The sequence below is a fragment of the Mus musculus genome, chromosome 1, assembly GCF_000001635.26.
Source record: "Mus musculus strain C57BL/6J chromosome 1, GRCm38.p6 C57BL/6J".
Taxonomy (NCBI): Eukaryota; Metazoa; Chordata; class Mammalia; order Rodentia; family Muridae; genus Mus; species Mus musculus.
Window position 1 is genome coordinate 177,007,138 of NC_000067.6, and position 25,928 is coordinate 177,033,065.

Consider the following 25,928-nt stretch of genomic DNA (forward strand, 5'->3'; position numbering starts at 1 on the left):
TATTCAAAACTCCACATTCCACTCCCTGTCCCCAATAGGTTTACAGACATAAAATAATACAAAAGGCATTTAATCCAACTTCAAAAGTCCCCATAGTCTATTACAGTTTCAAGAATGTTTAAAAGTCCAAAGTTCAAAGTCTTTTCTAAGATGCATACAATCTCTTAACTATAATTCCCTATAATATCAAAATAAAAAACAGATCACATACTTCCAATATACAATGGCACAGGATATCCATTACCATTCCAAACTGCAGGGAAGAGAGCACAGTAAGCAGATACTGAACCAAAGCAAGAGCAAACACCAGCTGGGCAGACTCCCAACTCTGCATCTCCACGTCTGATGTCAACATGCTCTTGAGCTCTCTACTCTTTCCACCTCTGTTGACTACAGCACACTTCTCTCTCCTGGGCTGTTCCCACTTCCTCTTAGCAGCTCTCCTTGGCAGGTATCCCATGGCTCTGGCACCTTTAACATCTTGGGGTCTCCAAGGCAATCCAGGCTTTCCCTTCACACTGTCATGCAACAGACTCCTCGGCCTCCATCGGGGATTCCCTGACCACATACCTGGTCTCAGCAGCTTTCTTTACCTGCAGAGGGAAATGAATCTTTGATTCTAAAGCCAGAACCATGTGGCCAAAGCTGCCAAGTCAGCTGCCTGCTGGGCTGAAACATGGTCCCCTTGTTCAATTACATCTTTACTAGCTTTCTCTTTGTTATGGTTTCCTTCACTGCCTATGCCTGGCTGTCCTGGAATTTGCTCTGCAGACCAGGCTGGCCTTGAACTCAGAGATCTGCTTGCTTCTGTGTGCTGGGATTAAAGGAGTGCACCACCATACCTGGACCTAAGCTTTTCTTTAATTTCTTTTCACAAGATGGAAGCTTAGCTGCGTAGGATCTTGCCCTGAGGTCACCTCTCCCTAATTTCATTTAATATCTTTAGTCTGTTTATCTCCCTGAACACAGCATTTAGCTCAATTCCACTTTCGGGTGCCCTTTTTACCCTTGAACCATACATTTTGTATTTTTTTTCTTTCTAAGCTTGCTACATTCCATCAAAATGTTCTTATACGAGTGAACTACAGGACAGAATCTATGCTAGGCTCTTTTGAGATCTCCTTTGTCAATTCAATTAATCTAAATCTCTTCACTTTAGCCTCAGCCAGACTCTTCAGATAAGGGCAAAAAGCAGCCATATCCCTCACCAAAATACTACACGAATGATCTCTAGGCAGCATACTAAAGTTCTTTTTCTCTGAACCATCTTCAGGCAGGTCCCCTCGGCAGTACTGTCCTCCATGCTTTGACTAGTATGGCCAATTAAACCCCCTTAATGCATCCCACTGCTTTGCTAATCCCAAATGCACATTCTTCTAAACAAAAGCCCGGTCAGACCTGACACAGCAATATCCCAGTTCCAGTAACAACTTCTGTCTTAGTTAGGGTTTCATTGCTGTGAAGAGACAGCATGACCAAGGCAACTCTTGTAAATGAAAACATTCACTTGGGGCTGGCTGACAGGTTCAGAGATTTAGTTATCATCATGGTGGAAAGTATGGCAGCCTGAGGAGCTGAAAGCTTTCTACCTTTATCTGAAGGCAGCTGAAGGAGAATGGATGTGTTTCATACTGGGCATAACTTGAGCACTGAAGATCTCAAAGCCCCACCTCCAGAGTGACACACTTCCTCTATCAAGGCCACCCCTCCTAACAGTGCCACTCCCTGTGGCCAAGCATTCAAACACATGAGTCTGTGGGGGCCAAACCTACTCAAACCACTACACATTTCTGCTTCCTGGCTGCTATGAAGTGAGTGGCTTCCATTGCCACAAGCCTGCCAGGGTGCTCTGCCTCAAAGCAGGGTAATCTTGATCTGAAACCTGAGAAGCTGAAAGCTAAGGCCAGGCACTCCGCCTTTCCAGTTGTCATCTCAGTTATTTGCCACAGCCAGACAGAGTTGAGTAACACAGTGCTGGCCTCTTCACTGCTGGTTGGCTGGCTTGGTGACTTAGCCAACTGAGTCCACAGTCTCTGCTGTGGACGGGCAGGACTTAACTAACCCATCACATTCAGTTTTTCCCTCTCTGAAATAGGAGTGGTGACTCTAAGGTACTTCAGAGGATTATAATTGCATAATCAGTATGGAGTTAAAAGCTTAGGAACTCAGCAAATGGTGACTGCCAGCAGCTGTCAATTTAAGTCATCAAAAAAAAAAATTAGTATAATGACCACTACCAAGAAATTTGAAATATAGCTTATGTGTCTATAGAACAGTCCAAGAAACTGCTTCTGACTGATAGTAATAACAGAGTACAGGCTGGGCTGGGTGATGTTTATAAAATATCTTTTAAACTAGAAAAAAATATCTGTTCTCTTGGCATTCACAATGTATCTCCAGAGAACTTCCATAGAGTGTATTTCCTTAACAGTTCTTGTCTCTAAATTCTGTCTTTACTTTTTCAGTGACTGTGAAGTTGGGGTGTTTTAAGTTACTGGGTCTATGTTTGTATTTCTTGCTGAATATGGAGTGACGGTATAGAGCTGTCCCTAGTACAGTAGGGGGCATATCTTTTTAAAAGGAGGGAAATCATACCTGAGACCAGCTTCATAGAGTGATCAACGGTTTGAGACAGTCACCGAGTCTGGTGCGTGGTATGTAGCTACAGCACCAGTGGAGCGCGGGCCGAAGGCTCGAGAGAGTGAGCCTGAGAGAGAGACTTGGGTAGAGGAGGGTCTCCTTCCAGTGGGGACGGGAATCAGGGTCTAACTCCTCTCAGCTTGGTGCTACAGCAAGAAGCCAAGCCTCCCATGACCTGCCACCCCCACCCCACGTTTACAGATTGCTCATAAACATCACCGCCCCGCTTGTTCGCAGCAGCAGGAAGCCAAAAGCCAGTACCTCAGTAGGACTTAATCCGAGGGAAGCTACCTTGGGATTATACAGCTCAATACTAGCCATGGTGTTTCTTACCTGCCTGACTGGAACATGGACCAGTTAATTGCTTCTCAGGGAAAAACAAAAGAGCTGTCAGTAGCCCTGTGGGAACTACACTGGTGCTCCATCAGAGCAGGGGTTACAAAGAGAGGGAGTGCATATATATATGTCAGCAGATTGCCTAGGCAACGGTCCACACCAGCTTCATGCAGGTCTGTCTCCTCTGTAGCAGGGAGACTGATCCCCGAGAAAACCCTGTCCTATGACAAGGTGTCAGAGTGCAGACATGCTGGCATCCCAGTGCTGCATTGGCTGTGCCTTCCCCCAGGAAAACTTGAGTTTTCCTTCCCCTGGGGCAGAGGAAGCCTGTGCTACAGACACAGCAGGAAATGTGTAGTGTATCCACTGTGCAGCGTATCAGAGGACCATGGAGGCATGGGGAGGACACACTCATGCGTGGTGTGACTGAGAGCAGGGAGCTCACCTGCTTTGCAAGAGGTGGCAGTGCTGGGACTCTGAAGAGATAACTCCGGCCAAGTCAAGTGTATGCAAAGAAAGGAAGCCGGGTTTGGGGAACAGGGTATGCCATGCTTCAGTCAGTGTGTGGGGGCTGCCTGTGCTGGATGGAGCCCACCAGAAGCACTCACGACCTGAGGAGAGCCTGAAATGAGGAGGCCTCAGGTCAGCAGCTGCATGCAGGCACCAGCAGGTGTGGGAGCATTTGAAATGATCATGGAGCTCATGACACCCTCTCCTGTGGCTAGGGCTTGCCCTGCAGTGCTGCTCCTGACCTGAGGCAGAGGAAGACTGCACCTCTCCTCCCAGAGAAGAGCTGGGTGGCAGCTACCCTCTAAATTTAACCCAAAGCTCCCTTCCATAGGCACATGTGCTAGTGACTGCACGGGCTGTCTGTGGACAGATGAGGATAATGGCTGGAGGGAATTAGCAAGTCTGGGGAGGAAGGCCTATCAGCAGAGGGACAAATTTAGGATCTTTGAAGACATCTGGTCAGCAGGCCGCAGCCTGTGACTGACAGGGATTAATAATGGAAAGCCCTTAGTTCAGTGTTTCTGGAGCCTCAGCCATCCACATCTAGGGCTGCAATCTGCCCAGTCGCAGCCGCTTCCCTGTGGACAGTGGAGGATTTAGGCCCCTTATTTTTTCTCTCTTGTGAGTCTGAGGCTCCAGTCTTCTGTACTCAACTGTCTGGAGTGTTTTCTAGTCAGAAGTGTGTTGAGGGGCTGATGCCTCCCCTGTCATGTGCTGGAAGGTATCCAGCTTAATACGTGCTGGTCAGTGGCCCCAGAGCTATGGCTAACCTATTGCACCTTGGTACTCTCTCAGGAGCTTCCAGCTTCACTGTCCCACAGTGGTTCCTGTTTGAAGGCTTTGTTCCCAGTCCCCAGTGCTACGTGAAGGTGCTGGAACTTTAAGAGGAGCCTAGTAGGAGGAAGTTGGGTTATTAGGGGTTTGATCTTGAATTTAGTCCTGAGACATTGGCTTCCTCTCTCCATATCCTATCCTCCTTGCTGTGAGGACTTTCTTTACCACAAATGCCTAAACAAGGAACACGGCCTTGCCACAGACCCAAGCAAAGTGCTACAGCTAAGGAGTCAGGGGCTCAATGTAGTTAGCCAGTCACGGGCAGAAACTCATGAACACATAAGCCAAAGTAAGCCATTTCTTCCCCAAGTATTTTGTCATAGCATTGGAACGTCAACACATATAACCGATGGAGCTAACACCTGTCACTGTCCTCTCTGCTCTCCGAAGCAACCAGCTCTCAGAACTCATCTCAGATTCCTTTTCTGCAGACTCAGGCAGCTGGATAAGCACGGCCAGGCTACAGCGCAGCAGCTGGTGCAGTTGCTTAACAAGCAGAATCAGCTTCTCCTGGAGCGACAGAACCTGTCTGAGGAAGTGGCCCGGCTGCGAGCGCAGGTAGGGTGGGAACCTGTCTGAGGAAGTGGCCCGGCTGCGAGCGCAGGTAGGGTGGGAACACACACAGGGACCTCTGTGGGCCAGGCTGAGGGCAGCCGTGGGCCGTGTGGGAGCACGAAAAGCCCACTATAGCTCAAGGGGGCCCAGGGCTGCATGGCAACACAGATTCTCTCCTTCCCCCTTTCTAGGCTGCAGTGTCACAGGCCCAAATCCCTAAGAATCACATAGGTCAGGTCATAAGCTGGGAGAGTTATGCCAAGCATCAGACTCAGGCACATGGATCAACCCAGGCATACCAGAGGCAGCCACACCATGCAGGAACACTGGTGGGGAAGACTAGCGGGAAAGAGGAAGAGCAGTGCTCAGGCCCAACATGTGGAGGAGGCAGCTGTGAACTACTACTGAGGACTGAAGGACTTTAACAGTAGAAGAAAGGGGTGCTCGAAGATGGGAAGGTCTCATGAGAGTAATCAGATGACTTAGCCCAAATAAGTATCTATCTAAAATATGTGCTCACTCTGTCCAGTTAAGCAAGCCAGCAAGGCTGATATTATTGTCTCCATTTTGCAGATAGGGAAACTGAGGCTCAAACAAGCATATTCAGCTAGCAAATAGGGGCACAGCAAATGGAACCTAAGTCTGACTCCAGAGCCCAAGCTGTCCCCATTCAGGTTAGATAATGGCGGAAAAGAGCCCAGGTAAGTTGGACGGGTGGCACAAACTACTGTTCTTCTCAGCAACTTCTCCTCACATCAGAGAGGCTCTGGGGGTTTTGCCCCATTAAGCAATCTGTGAAGATAAGGATGTATACGGGTGCTTGCAGTGGTTAGTGGGGAAGCCTCTGGAAGTGAAAGGAAAAAAGACCATTTCTTATTCTCCATTCGAAAGGACCTTGAGCTGACAATCTTGACCTGCCTTGAACTCTGCCTATTCAGTCCTGTAAATTGCTTCAAGTTCACAGTTGTGAAAGATCCAAACTGGACACTGGGCAGAGGGCTCACACAATGGTAGAAGTATGCACTGGAGGGCTAGAGGGCACAGGTCAGCAGGGTCTGACAATACACTGACCACTATCTGGAATGTGTGTAAAACACCCAGTTGTGGTGGCTCCCGACACTCCAGGCATGTCTGGAAGCAGAACCCAGGCACCTCCATTTATACGCTATTGGGGTAATTTGTAAAGACAGAAAGAACCTCTTAGTTTGGAATTGTAGCCAGAAACAACTCCGTTTGAAAACCTTGGCCAAGGCATCCATGGCTCTCCTGAGCTTCTGTCCTCATCTGCTGCATGAGAATTAAGAGAACTGGGCATGTTAGGGTAGTGGTTTGCTCAGTGGGATCTTAGGAACTTGGTAGCCTGAAGTGCCCCATACTTGAGGTCACTCTCTCCCCTTCCTGAGAAGTTCCCATGGAGCCAGCAGTGACACCACCATCTCTACTGTGCTCAGGGCTCAGTGCAGAGTCCATCTCCTAGAGGAGGAACTGGATTTTGGTCATAACCCAGGTCTGTGGGCAGGTCCAAGGGAGATTTGGTTCATCAAAGTCCAAAGTCACCAGAGCCACCTTTGGTAACTAGGCTATTGTGACATATGATGGACTGGGATCTATGGCATGGTGAGCTTTGCCTTTGGACTAATCACCACCCTTTTTTTATGGCACACACAGATCTTAACATGGAACACGTATTTTTAGAAGCCTTTTCCTGAGTTTTAAAAGCTTGAGAATTTCCAAATTCACTGCACTTAAAAGAATATTGCAGGAAAAAGGTCTTCCTTTGCCAGTGGCAACACAAATGACTTGTCTACCCCTTGCTGTCTGGAGCATCTCTGATGGGGCTTTTTTATATTGAAATTCTACCCTGCGTGTTATTTTAAGATGACCACGGCGAAAGAAATTTGGCAGAGGTAATGGCTCCCTGTTGCAAATGCTGGGAGCAGTTGGAGGTTTTGCAAGCTCTTTGCACAGTCTCTAACCCAGTCCACTCTGGCACAAGTGTTACACTGGTCTCCATGTGCTGGCACTTGGTGGCCTGGGACTAATGTGAATCATTTTTTTGCCCAAAATAAACCTGAATTGTAAACTGATTTTTAAATGTGGAATCCTTGAAGTAAGCAAGTCAAAGTTTGACTGACTGTATGTATCTGGTTGGGGAAGAGGCTCCTCAGCGCTATGGAGGGAAAGGCTGTGCTCTGACCTGTCTCCACCTGGACTTCTGGGCATCTGAGGCTTATAGATGCCTTTGTGTCCAGTGTGGCAGTGGTGTGGCTGAAGGCCTCCATTTTCTCTGCCTGGATGAATTAAGCATAATAGCTTAATTTTGCATGTCAAACTCTGAAAATCTCTGTCTGCTCAGAACGCAAAAGAGAGTGGGTATTTTCTGACCCAGACAGCTGCTTGGGAGCTTAGTCACGTCCTTCAGATTGGCTCTATTTCCTAAGCCCTGGCCTGCTCAGAGAAAGAATGGTGGCCTCCAACAGGAAATGCCTTGTTTCTAAGCCTTGATTATTCTAAATGGCTTCTGTTTAGATTTGAGTCACACACAGTCTCTTGCCCATGAAGGGAACCTGTCCTGGTTGTAAGTGACTATGTACCAATGCCACTTTGGGCTGGAGAGCTTACACAGCTGCCATGTGGTAGGAAAGTGACTATGCAGGGTGCAGGGTAATCCTCCAGCTGGTTTATAGTATGCTCCTTCCTCAGGATTGACTAAAAATGGTGGCTTTCCTAACTTCTTCACTTACACTGGAAGGATGTGGACATGACCGTGCTGTCTTGGTCTTACCCTGGCGGTAGCCCTCTCAGCCTGACTCTGATATGAGAGCTGGACTAGATCCCTGTTCTCTCTCCTTGCCTGACTTGCCAGAGATGCCATAGTGGTAGTGTGGAGGTGGCTTGTGGGTAAGGACCATGGGGCCCAGGGGCAAGGCTTGACTGGGCAAAGCTTGGAGCAGAGTTGGGGTCAGAAGCCTAAACCCAAAGAGTAACATCTGGCCAGGAAGGGTGGGGCCAGCTGGCGAGGAAATTGTGGATTCTGTTCCTGGGGAGGATGGGTCTAGGAGAGGGAAGAGAACAGAAACGCTCTGTCCAGTGGGAGGGCTGTTTCTTCCATCAAGATGGGCTTGAGTTACTTACTGGGTAATGACTCTGGTTTCAGCTGCCTGGCATCCTGCAATAGCTGTCACCCTGAGCAGCCTGCCTGTTCAGTCCTCAGCATTCAGTCTGGGGAGGGATTCCCTTTGAGTCCCTTCTTATGAATCACTCACAGTTTAGAAAACAGAGTCGGAAGCTGCCGTGTCAGTGGTTAATCAGTTGGCCCTATGACTTTTAAGCATTCTTGGCAGAGAATGTACTTTCTAATTTGATTTAAAGTTGTGCAAGGATCGAGCAGCCATATGTGATTATATTCAAGATCATCGACATTATCTCATTACATCCAAGGACTCATTGAATAGAGTTGAAAATAAGCATGAGAGGCAAATCCTAGGGAGGGGTGGAGAGGCCTGCTTGTGAGTAGAAGCACACACAGGATTGAGTCTGGAGATGGGCAGCTCAAGTGAGGGTAGCCCAGACCCACTGGCTGGTGGGGAGTGGAGAGACAAAGTGGGGATCTAGAGATGGTCACTCTTATCTTGTCCTTTCTAGAGCCCAGGGGCTTTGCCTAGCTGACTTCAGGGCCCACACACAGTTAACTACCTGCAAGACAGATGGTGTCTTATGAATGGAACAGAAAATAGACTAAATAAAATAATTTACAAAGCCTCCTCCTGAACCAGGATTTTTTGGAAAGAATTCTAAATAGATGAAAACAAACAATTTGATTTCAACCAAATTGTTGTTTTTTTGTTTTTATCCTGATTTTCACCCGAATTGTCAGTCTCAAAAATAAACACTGATACATTCCCAGAAAATATTTTTCAAATAAAAACTGACTCTGTTAAAGTTTGCCCTGATTCTTTCAAAACTGTGTACAAGACACTGTCAACCAAAGTGACTTGCATATTTTTTTAAATCAACTTGAACATATGCAGCTACGATGTCATTAACTCCCTGCTGCTGGGTGTTTTTAGAGAATGACATAAGACCCTGGGCTGCATTTCTAACATAATCACGGGGAAGTCATGGGGACCTCCCCAAGCAGCTGAAACAGCACACAGCTTAGCAGTTCATCTAGGCGCCTTGTTTGCCACTAATACTGAGGAGCACACTAGACTTCACCTAAGAGGCCTGTTCTAAGAGCTCCCTTTGTCCAAGGCTGTGTACTTCCAGAGTAGGCATGGTGGGTAAAAAATGTTGAATTTTACATTGCTTCAGATGCATTGCTCCTCTTTCTGCTTTCTGAGTTAGACATTATATTTTGCAATATAAATTCACAATCAAGTTTTTAAAGGGAGCTAAATATTTTAATCCAATTAGACAAGTGAACAAAACACTGAATATTACATGCAGTGGAGATAAGTGGTTCTTGCCTTTAAAAGACTGCAATTCCGTCACATTACAACCCCAAATGTCAATGTTGTCTTCATTTGTAACACTTTCAAACACAAGGCAGCCAGAGGCTCCACTCTGCTGGTAGTGACACTGTCTGTCCTTTGGGAATTCTTAAAATTTATTTCCCATGGAAATATGATTCACATAAAACAAATACCTGCCCCTTTGCAGAGAAAGTGGTTGGGAGCCAAAATAATGACACATGCCGCTGGAGGGGCTCTGGTGATGAGATGCATGCGTAGAAGACACTTTGCAGGTGCTCCTGCAAGAGCATCCGTGTCTCTGGCCCATCCAGAGCTGCCTCCCATCCCTTGAAGTCCTGCTTTGTCTGAGGACAGCCTCTCTGCCCTGTCCACTTTCCCCTGGCTCTGGCTTCTGAAGAGGCAGCAGAGCCAGGCCATCCATGGAAGGGACCACAGCTGTCTTCAAAATCTCAGACAGGTGGTCAGCAAGGAGTCACTTGTTTATGGTGACTTGTGATTTCTGCCTTGCTTCATAGCTGAAAGTGGCCAGAATCTTGGTATTCCTACCAGAAACTCTGGCCTATGTTGGGGAGACTGCTCTAGGGTCTGGTGGGCACTGCTGAGCTTAGTAGCTATTACCACTTGCTAAGCTAGATGTCCTTCATAACCCACTACGGTCTGGAGCACACAGACAGGATACTCTATTCTCCCCATCTGGGTTGGTCATTCTGGATTGCCTCCTATCTTGCCCTTTAGAATGTTGTTATGCCAGCTGCTCAGTTCTTCATGGATATACCACAGCAGGCCTTGAAAATCATGGTAGGATCTGTACCTGGAGGTCACATGCTCTGCATCTTAAGTATAGGTTAGTTCCCATTTGGAGCCCAGGCCAAGTGCCACTGAATTTTGTAGTCACTGTCAATATCATAACAGGATCATGGGGCCACTGGAGAGAAATCATGTCATATTCTCTCAGGCAGATGGAATGATGTAGCCCAACGAAGGAGACATGTATGGGAAAGTGGAGCAGCTGGGTGCATAGAACCAGAAGGGAAGGCAAGCCATGGAAAGGATCTGAGGGCCTGAATGTACCTCTGTCACCTCAGAACAAGCTTGGAAGGACCACCGAGAAAGCCCTTACTCTTAAAAGTAGATGCCTACTGCCAGGGGTATAGGAACAGAGTGTTTGGGGCCCTCACCACATGAGGTAAGGTACACACAGAGAGCCAGAAAGAATGCTGACTTGAGCAGTTGTAGGACAGACACTAAAGGGCAGTCATTAGGAGGCTGAGGTGAGACCAGCCTGAGCCACACAGTGAGGAGTCCAACCTCAGTGGAAAGGAAAAGAAACAAAGGAAATGGCAGCCTGGACTACAAAGCAAGAATCTAATCCAGCAGGAAGAAGGGCTGGGGACCCTAAAGCATGGTCAACTGGGAAACACTTTGGGTCACCCCATACATCTCACTTCATAAAAAGCCAAGTTTAAAATAAACTTCAGAAATAAATTGAGCACAAAACCCAAGGTTTGGAGGAAAAGGCTGTGGTAGAAGGGAAAAGTGGAAAGTACGAAGGCCAGCTACACCAGGCTGTACCCCAGAATGCAAGGGCATCTCTCTTCTGTTCCCAGGGCAGTCAGGGCCAGAAGGCCACACCAGTGGCCATGGTAACAGGGGAGGGCTGAATGGAGAGACAGTTGTCAGAAGCTCAAGCTGAGAACATTGCCTAGACATACGCCTTCTCTCCGAGACCGAGACCACAGTGGCTGTAGAGTTGAGGACAGAAATGCACATTAGTAACACCTTGGACACATGACTGCAGACAAGTCAGACTATGATAGTAACTCACATTTTTGTGTCTCTGGTACTGTGTGGAAAGATCAGGAGGCACTAAAGAATGTCACTCTGGCAGGCAGTGTGGCAGACACACTCGGAGTGCGAGACTTGAAGAGGATATGCAGTGGCAATAAGAAACAATGTGCCTACCCAAAGCGAAGCCTATACTGACTGGAGAGGAACAACTCTTGCTCTTATGTGCATGTGACTTCACATGTGCTTGTCTTGCCTCGCATCCTATCATCCCAAGAGGCTGTCCCCAGTCAAAAGGGCAGGGCATGCAGCAGTAGGGAGCCCAGGGCTACCACATTATTAGATGGCCTTGGGATCACAGGAACCCAAAGACTCACAGAGAGATGCGTTTCTGGGTTAATGAAGATCCTGTGCAAAGCTCCATTCTCTGCCACAGGGCCTCACGCATCTGAACTGAAGGAAGGACTTTTTTCTGCCCAAGTTCATTCCCCTCTGACTTCTGAAATATACTTGTCATGGTTTGTGCAGATTCATGTTCAGTCACTTACTTTCTTGGGTTAGAAACCCTTGTGCCTAGGGGTACAGGATACCAGGCAGGCAGCAGTCTTACCTAGCTATCCTCAGAGCATGGGGCAGAGGGGTTTCCCAACTAGTCACTTTCAGAACCAGTATCAGCTTGTTCAGTGAATGCTAGCATCAGCGTTAACAGAAAACCTGTCTGCTGGTTAAATTGGTCACAGACTTGGACTGACAGATGTCCCAGACCCCCTATGGAAGAATCTGAGAACAGAGCTCCTTTGAGCTCTGAAAAGCTCCTCATTGCTAACCTCACACTGTCCTTTGCCTTTTGCCACATTCCCTTTGAGAACCCAGTCTGCTCACATAACAGTTCACTAAAAGTCATCATCATGCTATTCACACATGGTAACATCTACCTGAATGCACATGACCTTCTCCAAAGGTGGAAAAAGAAAAAAGGAAAAGCATTTCCAACATGTCTCACTCTCCCAAGTTAGAAATCCCTATCAGGGAATCACGGATCCCACAAGGCAGCAGAATTCTCCCTTGGATGCTAGGTCCAGGTCCAGGGCTGGGTGGTCCCGGACCTGTGCTCAGTGCACAATCTGTCCCATCCTGGCCCAATGGAACCTGCAGTTCTGGGGCTACCATAGATAGCTCTCCTTATACTTTCATCCACTGAAGGTACCGCAGAACTAGGGAGACATTCTAATAGACCTAGTGGCCGTGTGCAATGTCAGTATAGTCACCAGGGGATGGTGTTTATCACTTGCCTAACCCTTGGCTGCCCCCCCAACCCCCACCCAAGTGCAAAACCTTAGAAATGAGAGACTCAGTATCATGGCCCCTGCCTTCTAGCATGTGAGTGGAGCATCTCTGTGAGAGTGTAAAAACACATCTGTATAGTTTCAAGAAACTTCAGGTAACAGACACACTTTATGTTACTTTGTGCCATCATAATCTTCCCGTTTGCCCATCTAATGTCTGATCAGTTTCCTAACACATAGTTCAGCACACCGTCACAATGTCAACTGTCCACAGGTAGAAGTACACACAGGCCTGGAGTACAGGCTGCGTTCAGAAGGAAAGCGTTCAAAGTGTATGGCTTGATACCGATATACAAACAGGGCTTTCTTTGCTCTCTGGTAGCAGCAGGTAAGGTACAAATTTTTAGTACAGTTGGCTACACATAATTTTCACACTTTTAGCAACAGAAACTTTTCCTCCAAAACTTCAGTGATAACAGCTGACCAAACCAGCAAATGAGAAAACAAATACCCATGATCTATTTAAACTTACTTTTTATTATCATTTTTTTTCCAGTTACCCAGCATGCCACAATCTGATTGCTGACCTGGATGAAACAGAGTGAAATAAATGATTTACAAAGAGATATTTACATTCATCTGATTTGTACTTAATGTGCCACAGTGCACCGAAACCTCCCCAGGGAGACACCACCAGGGACTGCAGGGGGGGCTGGTCCTCATGCCATGGTCTGTCCCTGTGCTATGGACAGGGAGTGCTTGCTTCAGCATCAACTGGCTAGGGCTCGTTGGGAGTGTGTGCTCAGAACAGCTTCAAGTCACTGATTTACGTTGTCTCTAAAGTATACACATGGATTAATAAAATGACCTTCCTAAAGACTTGAGTTGTTCCGTTTCCTTTTCATTTTGTAGCAATGACAAAACACACTGAAAGGCACATGTTTGAAGTCAGCCAACGTGGACTGAAGACCACCCCTCCTCCTGCCGGCCACTGCTTCTTCCCGCTCATGACCATGTCTACCTTTAGCCAGCATCCAGTATTTCCCATCGAACTGTGTGCACTCAGGAAGCACTCTGCATTTTTCTTCCCATTCTCTGAACAACACAAAGCAAACCCCTCCCCTCCCCCCAAAAAGGCATCTTTGGCTCGATGGTGTCAGATTTTTGTCTTCAATAGCAGTATTTGAGAGGAGCCTAAAAACAAATGTATGTGAAATTAGAAAATTTACTTAACAGTATATCAAATATCTGTACACAGATCATATTCTTAGTCTAAAATAGTATTTCTACTATACAGTCAAGCCCTCAAATGCTTCAAAGGAATACAAATGGACACTGGAAGGTCTGGGGTGTAGCTCGGTGGCAGAGCACTTGCCCAGCATGTGTGAGGCCCTGGGTTCCTACCCCAGTACCACAAAACAAACAAAAACAAAAACCAAACAGACAGATGGAGATAAAGCCCGGATGCTGAGATGGTCATGGCGTCTGAGGGAGGGATGAAACACTAAGGGCAAGCCTGCATGTGAGACCTCACCTCTCCCTGCCCGCAGCCCAGCTGCCCGGCTGCCCGGCAGCCCAGGGCTCTCAGTGGAGGCATGGTGTCCACATGCTCAGCCTGCCCTTCACAAACATACAGCTTAGGCCATGGTGTGCTGGCAGCATGATGGCACATGGGCCATCCTCATCTCTGGGGCATGCCAAAGGTGCAAGCCTAGAACAGCACAACTTCCGAGTCAGAAGTTTCAGGTTTCATCAAATGTGCTAGACATAAAGCTGTCACAGGTTTTAACTGTCCTCAATTGTTTTATGTATACCAGGAATAAATTATACAATATTCTAAAAATAGCACCTTTAGAGAGTTGTAGAGGTCACTTTATTTCAGCCTCATGTATCTGCCAACCCCAGTTGATTTTGAGGACAGCACATGTAAGAATGTCCCCAAATTTGGCTGTGAGAAATACACATGCATGCCTAACTGGTCCCAAAAGTCATTCCTCTCTCTGTTGAACTCACAAGAGCAAAGCCAAGTTCTACAATTGTAGCTTATGAGGTAAAAATCAGAAAGACACCCCGTCCAAAACCATGTAATCCAGACATTCTAGCCATCAATTACTCATGTCTAAGTCAAATTGACATGAAGGGTTAAAGACACCCTTGCCAGGAAGGGTGTGGCACAGTATGTTATCAGGAAGACATTAGTGATGAGCTGCATTCCTTGAGGATTCTGGGCCCACACCCTTTCTTATTAAGACCTTTAGGGTCTGCAATCTACTCTTTATCTGGCATCCTAGTAGATGTGCCTTAAAATCTACTGCTGGTGGCCAGTGACTCCACACCTAGCCCTTTATCAGTTTGTACAAGCATGCTATTGGCATCTTGGTCAAGTAAAAACACCCCGTATGTGTTTTATGGAAGAGAAATTTACCTCTTTTCCTATCACACCTTCATACAGGGTTGGTTAATAACAGCTGGGGCTATAATCATTTTTCCAGAAAAGGAGGAAATTTAGTTTTCTGAAATTACAGAGCCATATCCAACAACAACAAACAGAGAAGCAGCAGATTGACATAGGGCTTTATTTAAGCTGTCTGTACGAAGGAAGTAATGTGTGTCCCTATCAGAGAGTGTGAGATACTGAGAGTGGACAGTGTACAAAATCAGGTTCTTGGAAGTTACTTCACACCCTGTGGGTCATAAACGTAAGGACATAAACATCTGTAGTGTGGCCAGCCGTGACAGTGATGATACCATCCGGGTTCATAGCTATGTCTGCTTCAAACCCTTAACCAGATGACCAGATCTTATATGGATCTAGCAGGACTAGAAAGTCGAAATATGTCACAGACTACAAATCTACAGGGAGGTGACTCGATGACCAATTCAGAGGTTTCCTTTTTATTTAAATAAATACTTTACATTTCATGCTTGCCTGTAATGCACTACCAGGAGCAAGCTAAGGGAACCGTGATGTAGACAGTACAGACGGTAGCAGCAAAGTGTGTACACTGAGGTGTGGTGGAGACCCTGCAGTTAGTGAGGGAAAGAAGCATGTGGCCCCTGCAAGAAGTCAGCTCCGAGAAGCTGGAGGTCAGGTGGGAAATGGGAACAATACTGGAATAATCTATGTCATTAGTGTAGAGAGCAAAGCTGTGAGAGCGCTGGCAGCAGTCTGAGCAGAAGTGGCCAGTTTCCTCCCAGACAGCCCTGCATGGAGACAAGAGGTCAAGGTGGAGTTGGTAGGAGCTGGACTCACAAAGCCAGAGCTGCCCGGACATGATGCTGTCAGGTTTCAGGCCGTCTCAATTGCCAGAACCCTAAGCTAGAGGCCTGGGCAACACAAGCTTTTAGAATCTCCTCCCACACCTCGGTTCTACTTCTGCCTTTCCACTGACATCTGGTGGAGGGTGTAAGGAAAGAATTCTTGAACTCAAAGCCAAGAACCCACCTGTAGTGACACTCAGGTAGTCAGGGATGGGATGAGTAACCCCTTGAATGGCTGGGGACCAAGGGCCAGTGTGAGGAGTGGCCAGCCTGAGGCATTGTCAATGTCCCCTCATTAATCTTCACAAAGTATCCTTGGCCAAGGTCATGAAATTACCTTAAGACTTGGAAGGAGAGACAAAACAAAAGAAGCTGTGTGCTTAGTGTACAGTGTCTGCTCCCTCTGAGGGAGTAAATGTTCTGAACATCGGCCAGGCTCAGCTTGCTTTTCTTCCTCTCCTCCTCCTTTCTTACAGAATGGATGCAGGGTAACTTAAAAGGACTTACCATCTAATCTACTTCCTTGTCAATGTGCAACATTCAACATACTTCTATGTAGGAAAACAGAAGACAGCAGATGTAAGAATACACCTGTTTAACTTCCTACTTCCCACTGAGGGTAAACTCACCCAGGTAGAAACATGAAAAATTAGGACAAAAATCTATGTCTGAGTCTGTCTTAGCTGCCTTAGGAAAATGCCCTTTACACCCCAGCAGTCCCAGCGGCCAGCCACTGCCAGCAGCGGCTCTGCTTCTCTAAGTCTGAGCCTAGAGGCCAAGACACTTGCATGAGAACATGACTTCCTACTGAAAAAGACAATGCAGTACCACTGTGTCACACTGTGGTCTTCCACTTCCATGATCACGCCTTGGAGCAGCAGTTGCTCTTGCTTGCTGCAAGAGAGGCTTTGATCCTTGGACGTCATAGTCTGCTTTGGAAAGTGTCAGCTCCTAGCACCAAAGGGTTAATCTGAAGATCATCATTAATGAAGGAGAAAGATGAGGTTTGCATACATGTCCCCTCTCAGTGAGAAATGTTTGGGTTGGGAGACATGAATATGTACAGAAAAATAAAAGCTAGAGGTGTTTTGTTTTGTTGTTTTCCCTGATGGCTTGATTCAGTAATGAATGTACCTTGATAAGAATAAACACATCAGCTTCTTATCCTTTACTTCCTATTGTGTGAATACTTGTGATGTGTTCATTTTGCCGAGTAGAGTTCATTTCTCATCATCATTTGGGTCTCAGCTTTCTCCATTACTTTCTGCCAGACTATCCTCTCACATCCATCCCTTGGCACTGGGTAGTTGGGGATGCTCTCATTTCAGCTCCAAGGGGTTAAATCACAGCATCTCTTCTCCCAGAGATTCTAGCCAGATTCTAACCAACAGATACAGTCCCAGAGCCTTACCATTGTTTTTAACATAGGAGAAAAAGTGCATGATTCTAATGGGTGTGTACATTCCTTGCACATGGGTCAAAAGAAAACGCAGGCAATGATCTGTGAATTGGAGCTGCGCTTGCTAACATGACAACACAATTCTTACCACTAAAAAATAAATACTACTGTAATATAAACAAAACCATAAAGGACATTCAAGGTTTTAACATCTGAGAAAAAGCTAATTTACCTATAACTGAAAGTAAAAACTCCAAAACTGGTAAGGCAAACACCTGTTCACCTTGGTGTATAGATTTTGGCGACAGCAGGATCATTATACTGTCTACATTCTTCAGCCATCAGAGGTGATAAATATAAAGAAGGGAAAAAGGTTGCCAAGCCCAGGGGAAAATACTCTCTGGTACAAAGTAGATCCTAAGACTCTCTAGGGGACTCTGCACCGTCAGTACTTGGTTGAACAATGTCCATTTGCCCTTGAAACCTGGGCATCCATGGGTGGCACTGGGCTTCCTCCACAATAGCCAGCAGGATTTAAAAAAAAAAAATGTGTATCTCATTGGCCCTTCAGTCCTCTCAATGTTTCCTAAGATTTTCCAGCCAAATGTCAGTGATACACACTTCATGTGCTGGTCAGACATACACTGCTAAACTCTTACATACACACACCACCACCCTTCAACAATTGCTTGTTCAGAAATATAAACTAAATCTTCTTAGTCTAATTAGTTCTTGATTTATCTCCTAGAAAGTTAACAATGTACCTAGAATCAGTGTATCTCATTTAGCCTTCACTGCTAGGGAAAACCAAAAACCAAAAGATGACACTTGATGCACAAATGAACAATGGGCTCATGACTCCCAAAGATTGTGAAATTACTTCTGAAGGTTGCTATAATAGTAAGACAGTAGCAGCAACAGCATGAGACCTTAGACTGAGATACAATTTCATGCAAAAACAAAACTGGAGTGTCTGTGTATATGGTTTCATGTGAGTGAAAGGTGGTGAGGGTGAAGACCCTTGGCTGGTCAGGGATGTCAGAAGGTGCCCCTGCTAACTGTAAGAGCGAGGACTGGTAGAGATGTCCAGGAATCAGTCTCAGGCAAAGTCTAAGATGACAGTGTAGAAACAGACTGAAAGGAACTTATTCCCGTCCGCTTGCAGAGTAGGAGAACTGAGGGAAGTGTGGCCGCCGCTCGTTGTCCATGCCGTCCATGCCGTCGTCGTCATCTGTGGGCAGCAAACAGCGCTGTCATTTCTGTTTCTACTGTTACTCTGCCTACACTCAGAAACAGTACATCTCGTTAACTTCTCAGTAAAACTGAGTTTAAAGGACTGTGATTTCTATATACACATGGTCTGTCTACAAACAAAGAATATTATAAAACCATCTCTAAGAAATCAAAATTTCATTATTCAATATTTTAGGAAAACTGTTACTGAAAAAAAAAAAAAACCAGAATACTACTTTCAAGGATCTTGCACTTCAGGAAAGCATAAAGTTCTAAACTGTAAGTCATTGAATTCTACAGAACCCATTAGGACTCCACAGTGCTTGTAGTTTTTCTTCCTGGTGACCTAGGTATGACTGCAAACTCATCTTCTTAAGCAATTTTAGTCAACATTTACTATTGACTAGCTCACTATTTTTTATTTTCTTATAGTAAAAATTTAAGCTAGAATAGAGAAATCAAGAAAAAAGATGAAAAACCAATGGGCAGATTTGAAGACCTGGTTCATCAGGAAAACAAGAAAGAATTTGCAAGCTGTGAGGGTAGGACAACATATATAAATGCCCTCTCTTATCTCTTTTCCCCTGTATGTGAAGGGTCACAATGAACCAAGCCCCTTCTTCCCTAAGTGTTCTATGACTGCAGTTCACAATTATAAAGCTCTTCCTTGGGTGTGGCCAAGCACTATAAAGAGCCATCCAAGACACTCTTGCTCATCTACAAAGTCCACTGCACACTATCCTATAATCGGGATACACTAGTCAGTACAACCTTCTAAAACATGATTTCTTTTCATTTTTTATTTGTGTGTGTGTGTGTGTGTGTGTGTGTGTGTGTGTGTGTGTGAGAGAGAGAGAGAGAGAGAGAGAGAGGAAGGGTGTGTCTGTGTGTGTGTGTGTGTGAGGGAGGGAGGGTGTGTCTGTGTGTTTATTTAAAACCTATGAGGGTCAGTGCCCTCAGAGTCTGGAGGAGGCCTCAGATCCCCTGAGTGCTGGTTACACTGCACATTCATAGACTTGATGTAAACTGCAGTCATCTGGGAAGAGGGGACCTCCAACTGAGAACATGCCTCTATCAGGCTGCACTGTAGGCAAGTCTGCAGGGGTATTTTTCTAGGTGAATGACTGATATGAGAAGGTCTATCACACTCTGGGTGTTCTCACCCCTGGGTCCTGGATTCTATAAAAAGGCAGGCTGAGCAAGCCATTGGGAGCTATCCAGCAAGCATGACCTCTACATCAGAGCCTGCCTCCAGGTTCCTGTCTTAAGCTCCTAACTTGCTTTGATGATGGACTGTGATCAGGATGCTGTAAATCAAATAAATCTTCTCCAAGTTACTTCTCATCATGGTTTTTAATCACAGCAATATAAACAAACTAAAACACCTTGGAAACTGGAGTTACACATTATAAGCCCCACAATGTGAGGCCAGGAACTGAACCAAGGTTCCCTATAAGAGCAGCAGTCCTTAATTACTAAGCCATCATCTCTCTGTAGCTTTACAATCTTTTTTTTTTTCAAGCAAAATATTTCCATTTCCTTAAATCCATTAAGTGGGGTAGTTCCTTTTTGTTTTGTTTTGTTTCCCAGGTTCTGTTGGGAGGATTAATTTCATGAATAGAAAAGGCTTTGCCTTCATCTGAAAAACGATTTTTTAAAATCTTTTCCATATTCTCTTCTTAATTCACAGGGACCTCAGAAGTGAGGCTGTATTGGCATTACCTAACTTTTTCAGCTCAAATGCATCAAAAACTATTGGTGCGGTAGGTAGACACACTCCATCCACACACAGTTAGCATAGGACACTACACAAATTTCCCTCTACAGAGAGACAGCTGCCTTGGCAGCAGCTGAGCAGGAATCCTAGGTAGTGCTGAGGCAGATGGAAATTTCAGCCTCCTGAGAAAATATGAGTTCAGAACTAAGCCAACAGCATACATCTTATAGATCAAATTCTCTAGCTGGGATGCGTTTGAGGTATCCACCATTGAGTCACACAGCATAAACTCTCTATAGAAAAGTCAATTGAAGTAGTAATGTTCCAACTCTGACACATGTCAATTACCTCTCAGAAACACTTTCCCATTAAGAGCTTGGTTCCTCTGAGTGTTTCTGTGCAGCAAACCTACAGCGAGTCCAGATGCTCTACGTAAGAAAGTTGTGTGCTTTTTCTACCCCAGAGAGATGACAGGGACTGCTCTGGCTCCTGGCTGTAACCAGACCTTGTCCTAGACCTAGAAGGGCTTTACATGACAGGTCTTAGTCTTGCCTTGGAGAGAGAGGGTGAACTTGTGGGAGTCTCCAGAGAATTAAGACAGCCTCCACTGTTGCTTCAATAGCACCACAATTCTGAACAGGAACAAATCTGAATCTACAGTCTGGTTATGAGGCCCACACAGGCCTATCTTTCCTCAAAGCCGCCCACTCCAGCTCTTGACTACCTCCTCAGGGTTGGTTACAATGGGGCTTGTTCTCTGACTATGTCCAATTGAGGGCAGCAGCTCCCTGGGTACTTGGGTACTTCACTGCTATCCTGGCAGGGGCTGCAGCGAAGGGAACTAGGAAACAGGGTACCTAGTCACTATCTGTGAATCTGGTCGTCCTCTGGAGGACCATGCAGGCACAATGACAGCAGTTGTGAATATACATTTACATGACCCAAAATTACAGACTACAGCTCTGTATTTGAATCTCTGCATCACACAGCCCCTGGTGCCTGCTTGTCTCAGAACATTTAACAGATGTAATTAGACAGTAGCAAAAATGATCAGCTCGCTCTCAAAGAAAATTTCCTTTCTGTGAGAGGAAAGCATAGGGCCATTGATGGAGGTAGTGAAAGACAACACATTCTAAAATCTGCTCAATTAATTAACACCAGTTAGGACAATCTGGAACATTGCTGCAGCTGTTTGCAGAAAATGGAACATTTTGCTTTCTTTCTTAAGTACTGATTTATTCTTTAAAAAATAATTTAAAATTTTTGATTTATAAAACCAAGGTGGCAACTAGGAAGACAACTGCCAACAAATGTCATCCTGTGCACTTTGGAATCAAATCTTGATGCCTGGGTTTTGAGTAACAATGTTTTCAAGGCTACCAGAAAAAAGCTACTCTCAGTATAGTAATGGTTCGTTGCCTCTTTTCTCTTCCCATAGGGTAAACTTAGAATCTGTGAACTGCTGAAGCAAAAGCCCTTCCCTTGGTCTTAGAAACCAAGAACTGCATTTCCTGTGACTTCTCCCCTTCAACAGAAGCTAGGACAGAGACCCTTTCACTTGCCTTTCCATCCAAGAGATCCTGAGCAAGGAGAGAGGAGCCCAAGCTGTAGACTATCCTTAGTTCTAGTCTGTGGCACACCCTGTAGGGCATATACCAGACTGGTTGGACTCTTGGTGCTGTACTGTCTAGGGCCCAGCCGCAGAGCAAGGTCATACTGTACTTCTGATGTCCACAGAAGTCAGATTCCCACAGGCTGATAGCTCCTACTTTGGTAATTATGCTAACCTAAGGGCTTGCTTTATAGATGCTGTGTAACTCCAGAAATGAACCTGTCATCTTTCAAAGACACTGAGCCTTATGCAACCTGACCCACTTGTGTTGATTAATGCAGATAAGGAAAGAAATTAAACTTAAATGTACATGAAGAATCTCCTAGTCATCATCTTAGTATCATTTCAGAGGTCTTAGGAACTGAGAAATAGTCATAAAAATTCTCAGGACAGCTGCCATAAGTCTGAGTCACAAATAGGAAGACAGGAGAAGTGAGGATGTCCTTCCTGGTCCTTGACTCCCGAGGCTAGGAGTGTAAGCTAATCATGAAACAGCAGCTGAATAACCACAAGAGTACGTTTAATAGCTTCTAACTTCACTTGTTTGAGACTTGGTAGAGTCTTAAACTGTTTATGCTACTGACTTTCATGCTCATTCCACTTAGCTGGGGACTTTTATACTGGAGCTATTTATATTATATAGCTCACTTTTCATGTCAATCCTAAGGACCAGCTAATCAGGCCACTCAAGCTTAGAATGCTCTGGAACCTTTCTTTAGGAGCTGGCCTGTTAAGCACACCCTAGAGAAGCATGGGCTTGAGATTATCCCAGAGTCCCTGTGCCTCCCTGGCAGGCAGTTGAGGCACCATGTCTCAGAACAACTAAGTGCCAGAGATGAAGCATGAAGCAGGCTCCAGGCTTGCAATCTGTGCTTTTCTATTTTCTATCCTGAAAATCAGGATTTCACTTTTACCTTTCTGAGGTGACTCTTTGTTCCTAAGCTCTACCTATTCTATTTTGTTTCCAAAATCATGCATTCAGCTCTCTTAAGAAGAATCAAATGTCAAAACTTGTGTTCAAGGAATCATATTAAAGAGGCTGACCCTGGGGACAGAGGCATGTCATGAATCAAGCTGGGTGAGAAGACTCAGATGTGTTATTTCTACATTCAGGAGGTTATGGCATAAAGGATCCTGTGAGTCCAGAAGAAGCTAGGCTAATAAGAGTCCCTCCAACCTATTTTCCAAAAAGATCCCAAGATCTTCCATCCTAAAGTGTACTATGGATGCCTGGGTGGAGGTCCAACACATAAAGGCAGTCCAGACTCCCAAGGACAGCTGTGCTGTGCTAAGAGCAGGGCTTCCTCCTGACCCAAACCCTCCCAGGCTCTGGTCACCTTTTATGTTCACTCATTTAATAAATACTTGTCGAGACAGTATCTATCAGGGACTAAGACAAAGAGTCATTATGTCATGAGATTCAGTAATATCATGTTATCTGACAAAAAATAGCAAGTTAAAGCATCGTCAATACAGAAGTGTCACAGTAGAACGGAGTGTGGTCAGACTGCACTATTCCTTGGACATCAATGGTGGTTCTCTGGGTGAGAACATGGATATATACTAAAAATGGAAACCACTGGAGAGCTGTACCCTGGAAGGATGGTTGGCATGCAACCAGCCTTTGATCCAAGCGACAGAGCCCAGCAAGAACTTGGGGTAGGCACCTTTCTTGGTCTGTTCAGCTACTCACTGGCATTTCCCAGTATTCCCAGTAGCTACCTTTTCTGCTGAGACCAGAGGCCAAGGCCTATCTATGCCCATAATTTCTATTCAGATAACCCTTTAACTACTTGCCCACAACTCCACAGGAGTTTTAACAGTCTCTAACTTCTTAGTGATACTGAAAGTCTACCAATAATATATGCAGCTCCCTTTGGCATTCAGGCATCTCAGAGCCTGGCTGGTATCCCAGCTGTGCTGGTGACCCTGCTCTAGCTGTATGTGATACCGGGCTTCAACATCTTTCCTTATAAAAATTAAGCACTTCTTGTCAATGTGAAGGCATAAAAGAACAAGAAGTGCATACATGTACACAGACATTTTCCCTGGGGGCATGCACTCTCTCGGATGCAGGGCCACTGACTCCAGATGAGTCCCAGCTTAGGTTTCAACAATAAAATTACGTAACCATGACCACTACAGGGATAGCATTTCATTTTCTTTTTTTGTCTCACAGATATTCAGTGTGTATAAGCAGTATCAACAACAGTAGAGAAAATGTTAAAACAAGGAAAAGAAGGGAAGAGATGCTAAAGGACAGTGCACACCTATACTTGGAATTCTTTGAGCTTTCCAAATATCACCTCAAAATTGTACCCTATCCTCCTTCATCAAAACCTACTTATGTATGACATCTCTTGGAGTATGAGGCATGTATTAGTGCATATGAAATGACATGAGATGGTGTGTGAACACACAGCCTAGTGCATTCTTAATGGAAAGTATATACATGAAAATTAATAGCAAACTCAATTGCCCTTAAAGATACTACTATTTAAGGAAAAGCTATTTTAAAAGTAAAGTTAAATGACTACATAAGGAGGAGGCAGAGCTAGTGAGGCTCTGAAGCTGTGATGAGTGGGAACAAGAGTCTGGGACTAGGGAATGCTCCTACTTGAGACATGCCCACAGGTAGCACAGAGCTGCTAAGACAGCAGTGGGGTGCAGCAAGGCTGGAATGTGGCCTCAAGTTCTACCCAGAAAAGTCTGTTCCTGCTGCTCAGCTCTGCCCTCATAGGCAGTGCAAATTCTCACAGAAATGGAGTAAGAATCCCAGGACAATGTCATCTGTGATGCCGTCAATCACTCTGTAGAAGACTGTGCCCAACTCCTTCAGAGTGCCATCAACTGCTGCATGTTCACTTACACTTTTCAGGTGGTGTTATTGTAATAGTCTGAGCTGTAAATTCTTCATCAAAATATCGGGTGTCTGTTTCAGATGTTACTTGAGGCTTAAAAGGAGGTACAAGCTATAAGAAGAAAATAATAGTGTCAATGGATTTCAACTCAGGAAAACTTACCTTTTAAGATTAATTAGCAAGCAAATAGTGAAATGAATGGTCCCAACAACTAGAAGGTGCGTCCTGTGTAAGGCAGACAGGGTGCACGGCTTTCTGATAAACATAAAATGATAGCAGGAGTAGAGGGACCACCACAGGCTGGATACCAAGCGAGAATGTGGTTCTTCTTATGGCAGCAACAATCTAAGCTTGCTTGTTTTCTTCTCCCTCTTTCCTGGTACCTGGCTCAATGGTTAATATTAAATATATAACTTAGCAGGGAATGGTGATGCACTCCCATGATCTGATTTCAGCACTCAGAAGGTTGATACAGGAGGATCACAATGCTCCTTGGCCCAGTGGGACTTCAGAAACCAACAAAGAAAAGCTAAAGGCAACTTAATACACCTGCTCTGTAACCACAGACCACACTGCACCTTTATTGTAAAACACAACAACAAAAAAATCTGTTTTATTCTGTTTTGGTGAACAAGTACCAATGTCTGCTCTTGCCTTAGAATCAGAATTCTCAGCAATCCTTGAAGTTTGTGACAAACTGCATCCACAGCTTTCCCTCCCTCCCTCCCTCACAGGGGGACGTGTCCTGAAGGAGGCTCAATTAATTATGCTGGGCTGAGGGCTGGAGTGGCTCAAAGCAAGAGCAGGGTGGGAGGGAAGCCTCATACTAGCCTTGAGTTGAGGGTAGGAGAGAGACACATGGGTTTCCTTTTGAATAAAAGATGCTCAGCCCCAGGACTTGTGATTCTCATCAGAACAGAATATAAGTTTTACAGGGATAAGAAAATAACAAACAGGATGAAGAAATTGGCATGTTTTGCCAAAATCTAACAGAAAGAAACACACTTGGATTCTTGGATTAATAGAAATATGTTTCCCCCTTCTCACTGGCACTAAATCTATGTTAAAATGTTTATTCTCTAGACAGATTCTATTTTTAAAAGTTGGAAAATGGAATCTGTTCTCAAGCACAGCAAAAGTAAATAACACAATGACCATCTGAACAGATTTAGTGGTGCACACCTATAATCCCAGCATCTGGAGACAGAAGCAGGAGGACTGTGAGCCTAAGGCCAGTCTGGGCTACAAAGCAAGTTCCAGGCCATTCTTAGCTATGCAGAGACACCCTATCTATCTCAAAGAAATAAAAATAAATAAGTAGTCTTAACCAATATTAGTCAAAAATCAAAGTCAAGACATTCACAATAAGAGGCATGGCACCCCACCTCACCGTGGTATCAGGAAAAATACAGTGAAATATAAAC

At 45.2% G+C, this 25,928-nt stretch overlaps 2 protein-coding genes across 20 annotated transcripts in view; one reads left to right on the plus strand and one right to left on the minus strand.

Moving 5' to 3' along the window:
- Positions 1–13,301, plus strand: part of Sdccag8 (serologically defined colon cancer antigen 8) — a 205,779-nt gene extending 192,478 nt beyond the window's left edge. For 6 of the 14 annotated variants that reach the window (XR_003947261.1, XR_003947262.1, XR_003947264.1 and 3 more), the window contains 3 exons: positions 4,752–4,878; positions 5,449–5,576; positions 12,978–13,061. Coding sequence is in view for 7 of the 14 variants with exons in the window: in NM_001357390.1 (NP_001344319.1) it covers positions 4,752–4,878; positions 12,978–13,007 (157 nt within the window). In the remaining 7 variants the exon portion in view is untranslated. Of the gene's footprint in view, positions 1–4,751; positions 4,925–5,448; positions 5,577–12,977 lie in introns of those variants that run through there. The other 8 variants (XM_030243510.1, XM_030243505.1, XM_030243513.1 and 5 more) reach the window with 5 other exon arrangements.
- Akt3 (thymoma viral proto-oncogene 3) overlaps positions 12,939–25,928 on the minus strand; it is a 241,706-nt gene continuing 228,716 nt past the window's right edge. For all 6 annotated transcript variants that reach the window (XM_006496818.4, XM_030253917.1, XM_030253910.1 and 3 more), the window contains 2 exons: positions 24,513–24,615; positions 12,939–18,312 (listed from right to left, as the gene is read on the minus strand). In XM_006496818.4, coding sequence (XP_006496881.1) covers positions 18,227–18,312; positions 24,513–24,615 — 189 coding nt within the window. In that variant the 3' untranslated portion in view covers positions 12,939–18,226. The remainder of the gene's footprint in view (positions 18,313–24,512; positions 24,616–25,928) is intronic.